Source organism: Ranitomeya variabilis, chromosome 7 (genome assembly GCF_051348905.1).
Source record: "Ranitomeya variabilis isolate aRanVar5 chromosome 7, aRanVar5.hap1, whole genome shotgun sequence".
Classification (NCBI taxonomy): domain Eukaryota; kingdom Metazoa; phylum Chordata; class Amphibia; order Anura; family Dendrobatidae; genus Ranitomeya; species Ranitomeya variabilis.
Genome location: NC_135238.1, coordinates 41269499 through 41285449, shown reverse-complemented (window position 1 = coordinate 41285449; position 15951 = coordinate 41269499). Strand labels below are relative to the sequence as shown.

General features: G+C 42.1%; 1 protein-coding gene across 2 annotated transcripts in view; it reads left to right on the top strand.

Annotated features, from left to right (window-relative positions):
• Positions 1-424: 424 nt before the first annotated feature.
• Positions 425-15951, top strand: part of CCZ1 (CCZ1 vacuolar protein trafficking and biogenesis associated) — a 35156-nt gene continuing 19629 nt past the window's right edge. Inside the window, exons 1-8 of one of the 2 annotated variants that reach the window (XM_077274927.1) lie at positions 425-730; positions 4221-4311; positions 6023-6120; positions 6305-6398; positions 10021-10095; positions 10639-10686; positions 11903-11986; positions 13282-13457. In XM_077274927.1, coding sequence (XP_077131042.1) covers positions 4222-4311; positions 6023-6120; positions 6305-6398; positions 10021-10095; positions 10639-10686; positions 11903-11986; positions 13282-13457 — 665 coding nt within the window. In that variant the 5' untranslated portion in view covers positions 425-730; position 4221. The other variant, XM_077274926.1, reaches the window with a different exon arrangement.

Genomic DNA, 15951 nt, shown 5'->3' with positions numbered 1-15951 from the left:
GCGTGGCCTAAAATTTGACGCGGCGCGCTTAGCGCGCCGCAAACTTTGTCCCTCTTTCCCATCTTCAAAGGTTGGGAGGTATGGTATTTGGTCAGTATTTTACCTCAGTATTTGTAAGCCAAAACCAGGAGTGGAGCAATTAGAGGAAAAGTATAGTAGAAACACGTCACCACTTCTGTATTTATCACCCACTCCTGGTTTTGGCTACAAATACTAAGGTAAAATACTGACCCAATACTGACCGTGTGCACTGGACGTAAAGGTAAGTCACGTGTCGCCAAACTCCCTCGCCTCCCTATGTGACTGACTGCTGTTGGTTACGCCCGCACCGTGATGACGTCACTCCCCTCTGCATCAGGCCCTGGATTATGCTAATTCTAGCCGGCAGCATTCAGCCAATCAGCAGCGAGCCCGGATTTACTTCAGAATATTCTATTCGTTGCCAGTAGAAAGGGGGGGATTAGGAATAAATCCTTCTAAGAATCCGGATTGTAAATAACACAGTGTTAAAACTAACCCCCTACAATTACAACATGGTTTATTCCAGTGACGACTTCTCCGCTACGGTTCTAACCATTTAGCTGAGGAGGGGTGTTTGTAGCGGTATGATACGCGAGGCCTGTACTTTTGTCAGTGTGGACTCCCCTCTGTAGATAGGCCACTTGTAGAGTTCTTCCTGGTTGTGCCTCTGTTATGAAAATATGTGAGGGGGTGATGTGCGGCGGATCAGGTGAGTGAGTGTGAGGCGGCACGGAGCGCACTCTGCCCGCAGCAGCAGCAGCACGGCGCCATGTCCCTGCGCCCGGTCAGCGAGCTGCTGTACGTACCGGCGGATAACCTGTGCTGAATGAACCTCCTGGGGGTTGTGGTTCTCCCCTAATGTCTGCTCTGTACTTGTAGTTCTCTGGGTGTATTACCTGAAAAGCACATATTATACAGTGCAAACATGCTGGGATTTGTAGTTCTCTTGGTGTTTTACCAGAATAGCACATATTATACAGTGCAGACGTGCTGGGATTTGTAGTTCTCTTGGTGTCTTACTAGACTTGCACATACTCTGCAGTCTAGACATGCTGGGACTTGTAGTTCTCTGGGTGTGTTACCAGCACAGCGCATAATCCATAGTGCAGACATGCTGGGACTTGTAGTTCTCCGGGTGTTTTACCAGAATAGCACATAATCTTCAGTGTAGGTAAGCTGGGGCTTGTAGTTCTCCCATAACATTTGCAGTGTACTTCTACAGGTGTATTAGCAGAACAGAGCATAATCTGAAGTGTAGACATGCTGGCATTTGTAGTTCTCTGGGTGTATTACCGTAACAGCACATACTTAGCAGTCAAGACATGCTGAGACCTGTAGTGTTTGGTGAATACCAGAATTAGATGCAGACATACTGAGACCTGTAGTGTTTGGTGAATACCAGAATTAGATGCAGACATGCTGAGACCTGTAGTGTTTCGGTGTATACCAGAATTAGGCCGGGGTCACCGCGCCAGTGTTCTCCGTGTGTGATGCGTTTGCAATGTGATTTTCTCGCCCCTGTGTATCCGTATGACTTTACATTTCTCACTGCTTTTCCCCAATGAATTGAATGGCTCGATGGGCTGAAATAAGGAAAATGTGTGCGTACAAGTCACACTGATGGCCCGTGCGGTGTCCATAGTTTTCTCGCACCCATAGACTTGCATTGGCGAGACTCGGCCGATATACGGACGCTGATGGGAGCCGCCCCATAGGCTAACACTGGGCCGAGTGCTGTGCCATGTTTTATCACATAGCCTCCTCCGTATTCATCGCTAGTGTGACCCCGGCCTTAGATGTAGACATGCTGGGACTTGTAGTTCTCTTGGTGTATTAGCAGAACAGCACAGAATCTGCAGTGTAGACCTGCTGGGACTTGTAGGTTCACTTGGTGTATACCGGAATTAGATGTAGACATGCTGGGACTTGTGGTTCTCTCCTTTTTAACCCTTTGCCTACATGTCAGTTTTCCGCTTTAGCCTCTCCCATGCTTTCTGCGTTTTACTTCTGCAGTGCATTTTGTTTTTGGGGCAAAGAAAACTGCACAGCTTCGAAAACTCAACAAAACAAAAACTCCCTTCTTGTGTGAACGCGCCCTAAAATATGTCATCTGTTTTGGATTTTACCTGTTTGAAGCTACAGGTAAAATCTGCCATTTTGGGACCCCTGTGGGCCCCGTAATCTCTGCAGGAGTCATTGGGATGTAAATGATTGGCGTTTAATCAGACCCTGTGGTTTGGGAGTGATGGGAAGACCCCCGGGGATAGGCAGGGGGCTAGGAGCTGTGAGAGATGCACAATGTTCTGCTTAATTACGTTCCACTTCCATCGGTTTCCCAGACATTAGTGGCAACGCACGTGCTCGGCTGCAGCTTAAAGGGGTTGTCCATCCTTAGCGTGATTGCAGACTTGTAGCCTATGTGCCTCCAGACTTGCGAATCCTCACATCGCTCGCACTGCGTGCATATATGCAGTCACATGCAGACTAGACGTGTTCAGCCTCACTCAATGCCAGTGTATAGCCAAAGGCTGGACAATCCTTTTAAATGGAATCCATCAGCAGGCTTTGGTATATAATCCGAGATCAGCAAAAACAAAGCCTGATTCCAGTGATTTACTGGGCTGCTTGCTATAGTTTTCATAGAATTCCTGTTTTGTCTCATGTAGATGTAGCAGATAAAAGTTTTCTTAGCTTTTTTCACTCTTCATTGTGAGCAAGCTGCCAATCAATGATGGGGGGAGGAGTTACAGAGATTGGCTGGACTGATGTGCACATGAGCTGTAGTCCTGCAGTGATAATCTCCTGCAGATAAACGCTGATTGTACTGAAACTACAAAACACAGCCTAGTAAGTGATACATCACCAGAATCAGGCTCTCGTGCCCTATATTATGCTACTCTCAGATCAAATAGTACAATCCTGCTGACAGATTCCCTTTAATAATATTAGAAAAGAGATAATCGGACTCCAATTGTATATAAAAATGACAGAATAATGCAGTGCAGAAACATGCCATCAATGGTGCATCGAGGAAGTAGAAAACAGCATCTATTATACAGAAGTTGGATTATAATGTAATCATTACATGTTTATTGGTGATGGTATAACAGGATGACATGATGGATGCAAGGTGTAAATCAAGTTATAGCACAGAGAATGGTATTTGTAACACCACAGGGACGCTGAATAAATATAATGCCAGAAGGGTGAGAGAAGCCAATAATCAGTATATAAAATGGTATATAGCTATATCAAAGCTCCAAGCGATATCTCGCCCACGCTCCCCAATTCATGTTTCACCCTGCTTCATCAGGGGGTCGTGGAGGATCAGGATAGGAGCTACTTTGCTTTGTTATTAATATAGTGTTGATAACCTGACCTCAGGATAATTCATTAGTTTTGGATCAGTGAGGGGGGTGGTGGTCACCTGGTACCAGCACCGATCCCAAAGGATATAGTACATCAATATTACGTGCCTGGACAGCAAGAACGGGGTCCCTGATCCCTGGTCATAGTGGGGGTCTCATCCTGTGGATAAGCCAGATGATAATTAGCTGTTACCAATAATACCCCATTAAAGGGAGTCTGTTGGTAGATTTTTGCTATTTAATTTGAGAACAGCAAAATGTAGGGCACGAGAGCCTGATTCCAAGGATCAAGGATGTCTCTTATTAGGCTGCGTGTTGTAATTTCAATACAATCAGTGTTTTATCAGCAGTATGTTATCACTGCCTGAGAAGGTCTCATTAGCCAGTCGTGCTAATCTGTGTTACCCCCACCCTCACTATCGATTGGCAGTTTTCTGCCTATGCACAGTGTACACAGAAAGCTGCCAATCAGTGGAAGGGGCGTGGTTGGACTAGCAGGCACCAAACACCTAGTCCTCTAGCAATAATCTGCCGATAAAACTTTGATTTTATTTAAACGTCAAAACACAGCCCAGTAAGTGACACATCCCTGGAATCAGGGTCTCTATCCCTACATCATGCTGTTCTCAATTACATAGCAAAAACCTGGTGACAGATTCCCTTTAAGTCCAGAAATCTCATATCTCGCAGCTTGTTTTCCATCAGTCTTGTTTTGTTGAAGTGTCCGTGGTTCATGTTTATTCCCTTGTCTGTCGTTTGAGGAACCCGATTTGTTTTCTGAGTTGTAAAGAACCGATTCTTCTGCTGATCTTTTCCTTGCTGTCTGTGCAGGATGGCCTTTGCCGTGCAGGAGAAGCACTACCCGCCATCTCTACTGAGTTTCTTCATCTATAACCCCAAATTTGGTCCCAGGGAAGGAGAGGTAAGTGCAGGGTTTTCTTCAGAATCTATTTTAATCTAGTTAATAGGGAATTTGTTCTGTACCCCCTCGGTGGTCTTTGGATCTGCTTTGCTTCCCCTGCTGCTGTTGGAAGAGCAAGTGACTTCGGGAGATGGTGTATCATGGGCACCCCCAAAAAAACAAGCCCACATAAATATAACAACTAGTGATGACCGAACGTGCTGTGATGAGGTGTTTTCTGAGCATGCTCATGTGCTATCTGAGTGACTTCAGTATGCTCGAATAATATGTTCGAATCCCTGAGGCTGATCGACAGGCCCAACACATACAAGGATAGCCTAACAAACATGTGTTGCTGCCGTCGAACAGCAGCGAGACATGCAGCCACGGGGACTGAAACTTATATCTTTCGAGCACATCATAGTCACTCGGTGAGCACCCGAGCATGCTCAGATAACACCTTATCCCAGCACGTTCCCTCATCTCTAATAGTGATTAATGCAAGAGAACGCGGTATCTGTTTGAGTCTGATCTATCAAGACATTATCTTGCTTAACCTGTACAGTAAACGCCAAAATCAAAACTTTGCCATTTTTGTGGTCTCTGCAAAAGAAAATAGAAAATGATCAAAACGTCGTTATATATCAGAAAATGGTATCAATAAAAATGTCAGCTTGCAAATCAAAAACAAGCCCTCATACAACTTGATTAAGAAGAATGACAAAACCTACTGGTCACACACAAGGGCATTTTGTTTTTATTTCTTTCTTTAAAATTTTCACTTTTTTTTTTTTTTTTTTCATAATATTATTTATTATTATTTTGGAGAATCATGTCGCCAGGTTTGTTTTATCACCTGATTAACGCCGTAAAAAATGGGAAAATAACCTTGGTAAAATCCGAGTTATTGTACGTGCGCATGGAAGTCTATGGAGCGGTGTTACAGGCAGATATCGGGATGTTTCCCATGTTCAAAACTGCATAAAAGATCATCATATTCTCCAGTATAAAAATGAGAAACGTATGTAGATAAAAGCATAGATGTCTATGAATGTCAAAACGCTGGCTGGAACCGTTGTCGGATTTTCCAACAGAACTTGGTAAAAAAGATCTGGATACAAAGAAATACTTGTATTTAGAAAGGAGGAAAATCTTGTGAGCTGCCTTACATATCCAGCCCTCGGGAAGTCATGTAACGAGATTTTGCTAATTACAGCCATGCACTTTATACAGACTTAATTGCTTTGAATCGAAAAAGAAAATGTAGAAACTCTGGAAAATAATCTTGATTTAAAAAAACAAACAAAAAAACATTCTACTGTTTCATGTTTGCAGCTCATATGCAGACCTATGTGCCTCTACGGTAAGACTGCGAACAAATACTTTGTGGTCTTATCTTGACATTCTGTTCCCTACGTCTTACAAAAGTACAGTCTATAGATTAACAGGACGCAGAAACTGAGTAGAACTGCTGGGTCTGACTAAGCAAGGTTTGTTTGTTGTCTGTTACCGTGGAAACTCATTGGTTTGCATTGTAGCTGTAAATGCAAAACAGAATATTTTTAATGAAGAATATTTTGCAAAGTTGCTTCGATGTCTGTTTCAGAATGGTTGAAAAAAGGTGTTTTAGTATTTAAGAAGTGGTTTTCCGAGTAGGTGACAACCCCATTAACATGATCTTTCAGTTATCCTTTAACTTTTTTTTTTTTTTTTTTTAATTCTCTTTAATCAGGAAGAAAAGAAGATCCTTTTTTACCATCCGAGCGAAATTGAGAAAAATGAAAAAATAAAAAATGTTGGCTTATGTGAAGCAATCGTGCAGTTTACAAGGTAATGGGGCAAATACTTTATGCACAGTCTACAGGGCAGCCACAATGGCCAAGGAGGACCGCCAGGGCAATCTGTATCGTGCTTTTTGGTAGCTTTGCATGGAGCTTGTCACTAAAATTGTTAGCAAATGTTTTAGGAAAACATATAATTTTTTTCACTGAATATATTTTTAAATTTATTTTAGGACTTTTAACCCCACGAAGCCAGCACAGTCATTACACACACAGAAGAACAGACAGTTCTTCCTTGAGCCTGAAGATGGTTTTTGGATGGTGATGGTAAGACCTACTTTTTTTTTTGGCTTTCTTGGTTATATTGGAGTCCAGACAAGACTCCAGATTGATTGGTATCGATAGAGCATAAGACCTAAAGTTGTCGGCACACAAAAACAACTTCTAATATTGTGATGAACATGGAGGCAGAACAATGTCCTCTCAGCACAAAATCTGTATGGACTGGTTCAGACGGCCGCATTAAAAAAATTGTGCCAGTCATGTCCACAAATTGCAAATCGCCTTGTGCTCCTCTGTGCCACGGACGTGGTGCAGGAGTGGTTTATTGTGTGCACTATTCTAGTCTGCTAAAAAGGACCATAATGGTGAATTATTTATTGGTTTTCCATGTGGATCTCACAACTATGTAGGAAATGCTCATGTGCACTAGGCTACAATTGGTCGGCGTGGAGTCCATGTCACACACGGACTGAAACGAAGAGTCCTAAGTCCCGATCTACAGGCCATAATGACTGACCCCTGCAGAACAATGGGTTGTGATCGCTGCAGCACACTGATGACCTTCAGTTTCCTTCATACATCTAAAATGACCAGATGAGCTGTGCGACCAAGACCTGTTTATGGAGGTCCTGATAGGCTGACTACAAGGTTCAGCAAACCGGCTCAGTGAGGTGACCCTCGTAATCAGACGGGGAATGAATGGTGAGGAGGCCATCGTAATTGGACAGAATGAATGGTGAGGAGCCCATCGTAATCGCACAGAGAATGAAGGGTGAGGAGGCCATCGTAATCGGACAGAGAATGAAGGGTGAGGAGGCCATCGTAATCGGACAGAGAATGAAGGGTGAGGAGGCCATCGTAATCGGACAGAGAATGAAGGGTGAGGAGCCCATCGTAATCGGACAGAGAATGAAGGGTGAGGAGGCCATCGTAATCGGACAGAGAATGAAGGGTGAGGAGGCCTTCTAGATCTTGAATGGATGGTGATGAAAGCTCCTGTAAGTGTAATGTCTAGGAGGAACATACTTTTGTCTGGAGTCCCACCTTTGGAGCCCACATCTATTGGACATTTTATGACCTATCCAGCAGATATTGCTATAATTGTCCAAGTTGGGGATAACTTTTATAGGGTTTACCTTATAATCGTATGATACTTTCATAGAGGACCTTTCTAAGTGTTGTTGCCTTATACCAGACCAACATCTCAGAATTAGTTATCTTCAGATAGATTGGGCACTGAGTTAATAAATTCCCTTCTGTGCCACGATCAGGCACCTGGTGGCCAGTGAATTAGAGGTGTTTTCCTAATAATACATGGACATTCTGATATCTCCTGAGAGAGACTAGATTTGTAGTCCCTCTCTACCACATCTAATTGATGACCGTCCTATAGGGGCCTTTTCCACTTCCATTTCAATTTACTTGTAGACCAGGAAAGGCATAAAACGTTTTTCGTTTGGAATTATTTCAGTAAAATGTTCCTGTATCTGGATAATGTTCTCGTATTGATACCTTCTCAGGATGTCCATCCAGTGTGTTCGGTGCTGGTCCTGATCTCCAGGAATCCCTTACACATCCCGTGTACAAGAGGATCCAGGGGAAGGACTGGGCTACTGACCATGTGTGACCACCAACACTAGACACACTAGGTGGACGTTCTTAGATCTGTAGCTTTGGGTATGTAAAATTGCTTATATATATATATATATATATATATATATATATATATATATATATATATATATATATATATATATATATATATATATATATATATATATATATATATATATATATATATATATATATATATATATATATATATATATATATAGTCTTGTAGTTGTTGATATTGGACTCCTGCAGTCTGCCAGCCCCCGTAGACAACAGAGAAGGGTCTAATGTCTACAAGTAGCTTCATAGGGTTTCCTAAATGTGATGGAAAGGGAGGTATACAAATGACACATGCCAAGTAGATGGGTCTTGTATTAACTCGTATTCTGTTTCACCGTTGGCATAAATATTCCAAGACGTGTTCCTGTGTTTACCGCCCTGAACAATGGGTAAATGGAAACTATATCCATCTGAAACTGTATCTCCAGGGAGGAATCTGAAATCCGCACTTTGCTCCAGTTGCACATTTAATAAGTGCTGACTTTGCAGCCTGTAACAATGCTGTGCCGTCAGCCCAGCAAATACTGGACAAAGCTCAGAATCTAATGCTTCCTATTCTCCCAACTTCCTGTGCATCGCTATTTCTGTTCTAGATATATAAGAAATGTTTAGGACTGTCTCCCAAGACATACATCTTGTAAAAATATATACAGTGGCATGTAAAAGTCTTGGCACCCCTGGTCAACATTACTCTTATTGTGAACAGTTAAGCAAGCTCAAGATGAAATGATCTCTAAAAGGCCTACAGTTAAAGATGATACTTTTCCTTTGTATTTTAGGCAAAAAAAATAAAAAAAAATATATATATACACACACACACACACACACACACACACACACACACACACACACACACACACACACACACACACACACACACACACACACACACACACACACACACACACACACACACACACTACATTACAAGTCAAGTTTGGGCACCCTTAGACATTTTTGTGCTCGGATAACATTAACCAAAGTTTCACACCTTAATTATCCTGTTGGGGTTATGTCTTGTTCGCTATCGTTGGTATGAAAGGTCAGGTGATGCAAATTTCCCAGATTTGTAAAGACCCAGCCTCCTCTAAACATGTGCCAAAAAACAGCAGCCATGGGTTCTTCTAAGCAGCTGCCTAGCACTCTGAAAATGGTGGTGTCCCACAACGCAGGAGAAGGTTATAAGAAGATAGCAAAGCGTTGTCAAGTTGCCCTTTCCTCATTTTTGAAATGGCTCTGAAAACAAGTCCTGTGGACCGATGAGATTAAAATAGAACTCTTTGGCCACAATGATCAAAGGTATTTGGGGAGGAAAAAAAACCACAGAATTTCAGGAAAAGAACTTCTCCCCAAACATTAAGCATGGGGGTGGTCAATCATGCTTCAGAGTTGTGTTGCAGTCAATGATATGGGGAACATTTCGCAGATAGAGGGAAGAATGGATTCAATTAAATTTCAACAAATTCTTGATGCAAACATAATTCCTTCTGTAAAAAAGGTGAAGTTGAATAGAGCATGGCTTCTACAAATGGATAATGATCCTAAACACAGGTCAGAATCCACAATAGACGACCTCAAAAAGTGTAAGCTGAAGCTTTTACAATGGCCCTCACAGTCCCCTGATCTAAACATCATTGAAAATCTGTGGCTAGACCTCAAAATAGCAGTGCATGCAAGATGGCCCAGGAATCTACAGAACTGGAAGAATTTTCCAAGAAAGAATGGATGAAAATCCCTCAAACAAGAATTGAAAGACCCTTGTCTGGCTATAAAAAGCACTTGCAAGCTGTGATACTTGCAAAAGGGGGTGCTACTAGATACTAACAATACAGGGTGCCCAAATGTAGAAATCATTTAATCTTCAACTTGCTTAACTGTTCACAATAACAGTAATTTAGACCTGGGGTGCCCAAACCTTTTACATGCTACTGTATATAGTGTTTTGTTTTTTGCATGCATTTGATTAATTTCTACTATTTCCTAACATACTTAGGTGGTTAAAAATCCTGTTGTAGAAAAGCAAAAAGATGGGAAAGCTGTATTAGAATATCAGGAAGATGAAATCCTGGTAGGTACAAAATAATAACGTCATCATATGCACACCCTTTTTATAAAAAGAAAGTAACAATAAATGTATTTTTTTTTTATTTTATGATAGCATTTTTTGTTTGCAGTGTTTAATCCACTTTACCCGAGCTGCTGTTAGATAGCAGTTCAGATTATGCTTTATTCTGCAGCAAGACTATATGAAAACCTGAGAGCACAGATTGACTTCTATGAGAGCGTGTCTGTGCCGGTAGAGGCCACTGTGCAGAGAGCTTCCAGCTTTCTAGCAGTGTCCTCTTCCATGGTGATCCGGCCTGTGATGATAATGAGATGAGACGTGTTCTCTATAGAACAGGAGGTATCAGTCAATTATGAGGCTCCTTGTAGAAACTGCAACTTTTCAAGATCACTTTTACCTATAGATCAGGATGGAACGTAGAAAGTTAGAAATAAACGTGATTTAAAATATTTCACTTGTTTTAGACAGTAAGATTAAAGGAATTTATTTTAAGACAGGGATTTACTGTAGAATATTTTAATGTCTTATTTTCTCTTATATATGAAGGACAAGGTGTATTCCTCAGTCTTGGAGCAATGCTACAAAATGTATAAGGTAAGCCATCTATATGCGGTGCATTCCGATAGTGATCTGCTGAAAGAAGGCGTCTTGTAATTAAGAGATTGCCTGTGACTAATTGATGGTGATTTCTGGTTGAAGTTAAAGGGGGGCTATAAACTAAAAATGCATGACCTGTTCTCCAATCAAAAGTGTAGATTAGAAGCGATTAATTCACGAGGGTGACTCCCTAATGAAGAATCCCGATCAGACGGTTCATTATGTCTGGCCAGAAGCCTAAAGTCTTAGAACTTTGAAACTAACTTAATGGCATTAACTCTTTACTCTTTACGTGCAACAAGCCGTACAACTGACTTTTACCCCCGTAGGGTTACATTGTGGATTCTTACCGATTTTTCTTTAAAGCTTGTTTGCTGCGGATCTTTGTCTGCCATGTTACAGATAAAGTGGAGCTACAGGTTACTTGTTAGTTATGAAAGTCCTGTGATTACAGCAGGCTTAGCACAAAGTCAAGCAGTAGAAAAATATACTACAACAAAAGGAAAGAAAGGTGTAAGGTGAACTGTTGTAGTATATTTTTGTGCTACTTAACGTTGTGCCAAGTCTGCTGTAATCACAGGACTTTCGTAACTAACAAGTGCCCTCTACAGATTCCCAAATGGGTCATTACAAGCCGTTTGTGTAAGATATACCTGTGTCCCGGTATTCTTACGTTGCAGCTCTCCATCCCAACCCTTAGTTCTAAGGGAAGGAAAAACTGCTTCATATTGAAATGGGTGGAGCGTGCAGCCTGCAGGAGAATTTAAAGGAGTTGTCCGCTGCTAGGACAACCCCTTCTGAATCCCGAAGGTTTCCTCCTCCCAGTGGTGTCTCCACTGGTTCTCCTGGGATCATGTGGTATTACATCACGTAATGATCAGGGGTAAATAATGCTGAGCCTGCAGTGGTCAATATAGGGGGCATTATATGATGAATTTGGAGAAATCTCGTTGAGTTGTTTTACGCGATTTCCATTGTTCTCGTTTCATCAGTTTATTGCAAACAGCAGAAAGTTTGTAAAATATTCGACTAACCCTGATTTACAATGAGGGGGGGTGGGGGTGGAGTGAATAAGTGTGATTGCGCCCTGTATATGTGCACTATAATATGTCCTTACAATTGTGCTTCATGTTCTTTAATATGATAACTATTACTGTATTTTTTTTTTTTTGCCTTTTATAATAATCACCTTTTTTTTGTTTTCCCTCTTCAGTTATTTAATGGCACCTTTAACAAAGCTATGGACGCTGGTGGAGTTACACTGCTGAAGGACCGGCTGGAGAAATTCTTTCTGCGGGTAAATAAATCTTAATTTTTTAGGGCGGCTTTTGTCATTTAGGGAAGAATATCCGGAAGATGTTTTACGTGAGCTTTCACTGTCCCGAAAGGTTTTTGTGAACAGTCAATCAAGGCGACCTGCTGATTGACTTCCCTAAATCTCATCTGGAGGCTGTGACACCCCACATAATAACCACGGGAGTAGGACCAGTGGGGTGTTGTCTCGTGAAGTCGTCTTCATTCTCTCAAAGGCTATCATGGTGCAAAGCAAGATGGCAATGGAGGCTGGAGCGGAGGTTGTCCTCTTCAGTGATGTCTTGCTTTTGTCTTGGTCGCAATGATAGCCACAGATCGGTTTGGAGACCATGTGGGCAGCGCCATGAAGAAGGGAACATCATGCTGGTCCTACTCCCCCCACCATGATCCTGTGGTGGTGTAATGTACGGTAGCCTGACCCTTTTAGTTATGATTCCAGCTGCACTAATAGCTCAGTGTTACATCGATTTGGTTGTGGAACCAGTGTTGAGTCCATTTCTCCAAAGTGTCCTAGGAGGTGTCTTAGGCTGGGTTCACACTACGTTATGGGCGTCCGTTAGACGGACTACGTTACACCGCGGCATAAACGCAGTGTAAAGTAGTCCTTAACTGCCGCCATTAATTCCTATGTCGGACACATCACTAGCGCACGCCCACAATGGGCGTGCGCTAGTGATGTGCCGTCATTGAGTGACGGACCCTGTGGGCTGCAGCGTTTCCGAGTCCGTCACTGCTAGCGCAGATAGAGCTAGCAGATGCTCTATCTGCGCTAGCCTTCTGCCATACCGATACTTATGTTTACAGCAGCCCGTTATTGTATGTGTTGAACGGGCTACTGTAAACGTAATGTGAACCCAGCCTTACAGCATGACGAGCTCGGGTCGCCTGTTCTACTGTGAGCATCCTGCGTGACCTTAACGTGCTCTGGTGGCTTGGAGAGTCTCCAGACTTGTCTCCCAGAGCACATCTGGGACATCATTGGTCGGTAACTCCACAGGAGCTGCCAGCAGCGGATCTTGATGATTTGCTCAAGTGTATTCCTCAGATGACCATTTATGCAGCCAAGGCTGGAAGTTCGGGGATTTCTGCTACGCCATGCTGAATAAATCAAGATGTTTCCATTTTTTTCATCATTTGCAGATTAGTGACATGTCTACCCATCCTGTGATTTCCAGAATTCCACCACTTAGTGTTGTAATTTTGAATTTAAGCAGTGTAGATTGTTAGAATATGTTTTGTTTTTTATTTTATTAAATGTGTGCATTTTTTTTCCCACAGTATCTACAGACATTACACTTGCAGTCTTGCGACCTGCTCGATGTATTTAGCGGCATTAGTTTTTTCCCATTGGATAAGATGACGTATCTGAAGATCCAGTCCTTCATTAACAGAGTGGAGGAAAGCCTTAGTCTTGTGAAGTATACAGCGTTCCTGTATAATGACCAGCTCATCTGGTAGGTGTCTGCATGTCATGGTTATATGAAGGCAATGCTGTAGTGCACTTATTGCCGGACTTACATTTGCATCTTGCTCCAGAATTTCAGCCTGAATTACTGTTTAGAGCTGCATTTACAATTCGGCAGGCTTCAGAGCTGAACTCTTAACCTTCCTTGCTGTCTAAATATCTTTATTGTCCTATATTACACATAGATGGATGCAATATGCAGTCTGATACAGTAAGAATTGTAGTCTGCCGACAACCTGTATTCTGCTGACAGATGGTTACTGCTTTCTTATTAGTTTTTCCGCTACAGTCAATTGTCTTCTATGCAGGGTACATCAGACGCTCAATCACCAAAGTCCATGGATAACGTTCCATAAATGGGGTTATAAAATGCTAGACCTCTTGTACTGTCTGTAGGGATTTCGAGCAGATCCGAGCATGGTTCTTGTATTTTTCTCCATAATGTGCATGTGGATTTAATGTTACTTTTAGAACCATGTCAGGATTTTAAGATTTCTGTCGGTGTAAATGAAAGGGATAATGGACAGGAAGCCCAATAACCATATGACATCGGTAAAGAGTCTGGTGACATCGCAAGGATTTGCTGAGGATAGGTGCCTTACAGGCATGTGGGAAAACCCGATCTGTGTCCTCTCTGCTTGTTTACCTATATAGCTGTACTCCACCTGGAGCAACATGGAATAGCAGAGCTGGAAAGGCTGTACGGAGTACAAAATCAATATGGAATAACAGAGCTGGAAAGGTTGTGCTGCACATGAATCAATATGGAATAACAGAGCTGGAAAGGTTGTGCTGGGCCTGAGTCAATATGGAATAGCAGAGCTGGAAAGGCTGTGCTGGGCCTGAGTCAATATGGAATAGTAGAGCTGGAAAGGTTGTGCTGAGCCTGAATCATTATGGAATAGCAGAGCTAGAAAGGTTGTGCTGGGCCTGAGTCAATATGGAATAGTAGAGCTGGAAAGGTTGTGCTGGGCCTGAGTCAATATGGAATAGTAGAGCTGGAAATGTTGTGCTGGGCCTGAATCAATATGGAATAGCAGAGCTAGAAAGGTTGTGCTGGGCCTGAATCAATATGGAATAGCAGAGCTGGAAAGGTTGTACTGAGCCTGAGTCAATATGGAATAGTAGAGCTGGAAATGTTGTGCTGGGCCTGAATCAATATGGAATAGCAGAGCTAGAAAGGTTGCGCTGGGCCTGAATCAATATGGAATAGCAGAGCTGGAAAGGTTGTACTGAGCCTGAGTCAATATGGAATAGTAGAGCTGGAAATGTTGTGCTGGGCCTGAATCAATATGGAATAGCAGAGCTGAAAAGGTTGTGCTGAGCCCGAATCAATATGGAATAGCAGAGCTGGAAAGGTTGTGCTGAGCCTGAATAATTATGGAATAGCAAAGCTGGAAATGTTGTACTGCACCTAAAGCAACAAGGCTGGAAAGGCTGGCTGACATCTAACACATGAAAAGGCAGAGTTGAATTTGTTTGATGGCACCTTGGTCATGAAAAGGCGTCTCAGGAGCAGCTGAGCCAAGTGATACAGCAGAGTTTGTGAACGCCTTAAAATAAAACAAACTAAAATATATATAGATAGAGAGAGAGAGAGAGAGAGATGCTTAAAAGAAAAAAAAAAAGTTTTAGATAACTTTTTAAATAGCTCTGTGCCTCAGCATAAGGGCTCATTTCCACTGGCGAGGAAAACGGACGAGTGCAATCCGATAAAAAATCGGATTGCACTCGGACCAATGTTATTCAATAGGTGTCTTTTCATTTGCAATTTTTTTTTTTTTTTTTTTTCTCAGCCGAAATCGGACTGAGAAAAAAATCACAGCATGCTGCGATTTTCTGCGAGTCTAGGACGAGACTTGCCAATGCAAGTCAATGGGTGCGAGAAAAAACGGACGGAATACGGACCATCCGTATTCTGTCCGTTTTTTACAGATACATCACCATTCTGTGGCCTAGAACACTGTCCATGGTCCTGTAAATGACTATAAAAATAGTTGCAGAGAAATAAAACGGATTGCATACGGATGTCATACGGATGTAAAACGGATGGTGCGATTAAAAATCGCATTGCACTCGCATTTCACTCGCATGACAATCGCATACGCTACATCCCTTTTTTCGGTCCAGATTACAGACCGATTTGTCTCTCGCCAGTGGAAATGAGCCCTAATGACGAATATTGGTCATACAGACTGCATTTAAAAAAAAAAAAAAAAAAAAAAAAGAAAAAAGCTTGATATTTGACATTCAGCCTGAGATGAATGCTGTTACATGCGCTCCAGATGCTCAGCATTTATACCATCCAGATGGGCACAATGCACCTTAGTCCGGACATAGACTGACACCATTAGGAATCCGCATGGGAATACAGCCATCATAAAGGTGATTTTTTTTTTTTTTTTGTTTGTTTTTTTTTCCTCTTGCCAAACACTTTTAATCATACAAGGGTTAATTAGCGGTTGCTGTTACGGCAGGGAATC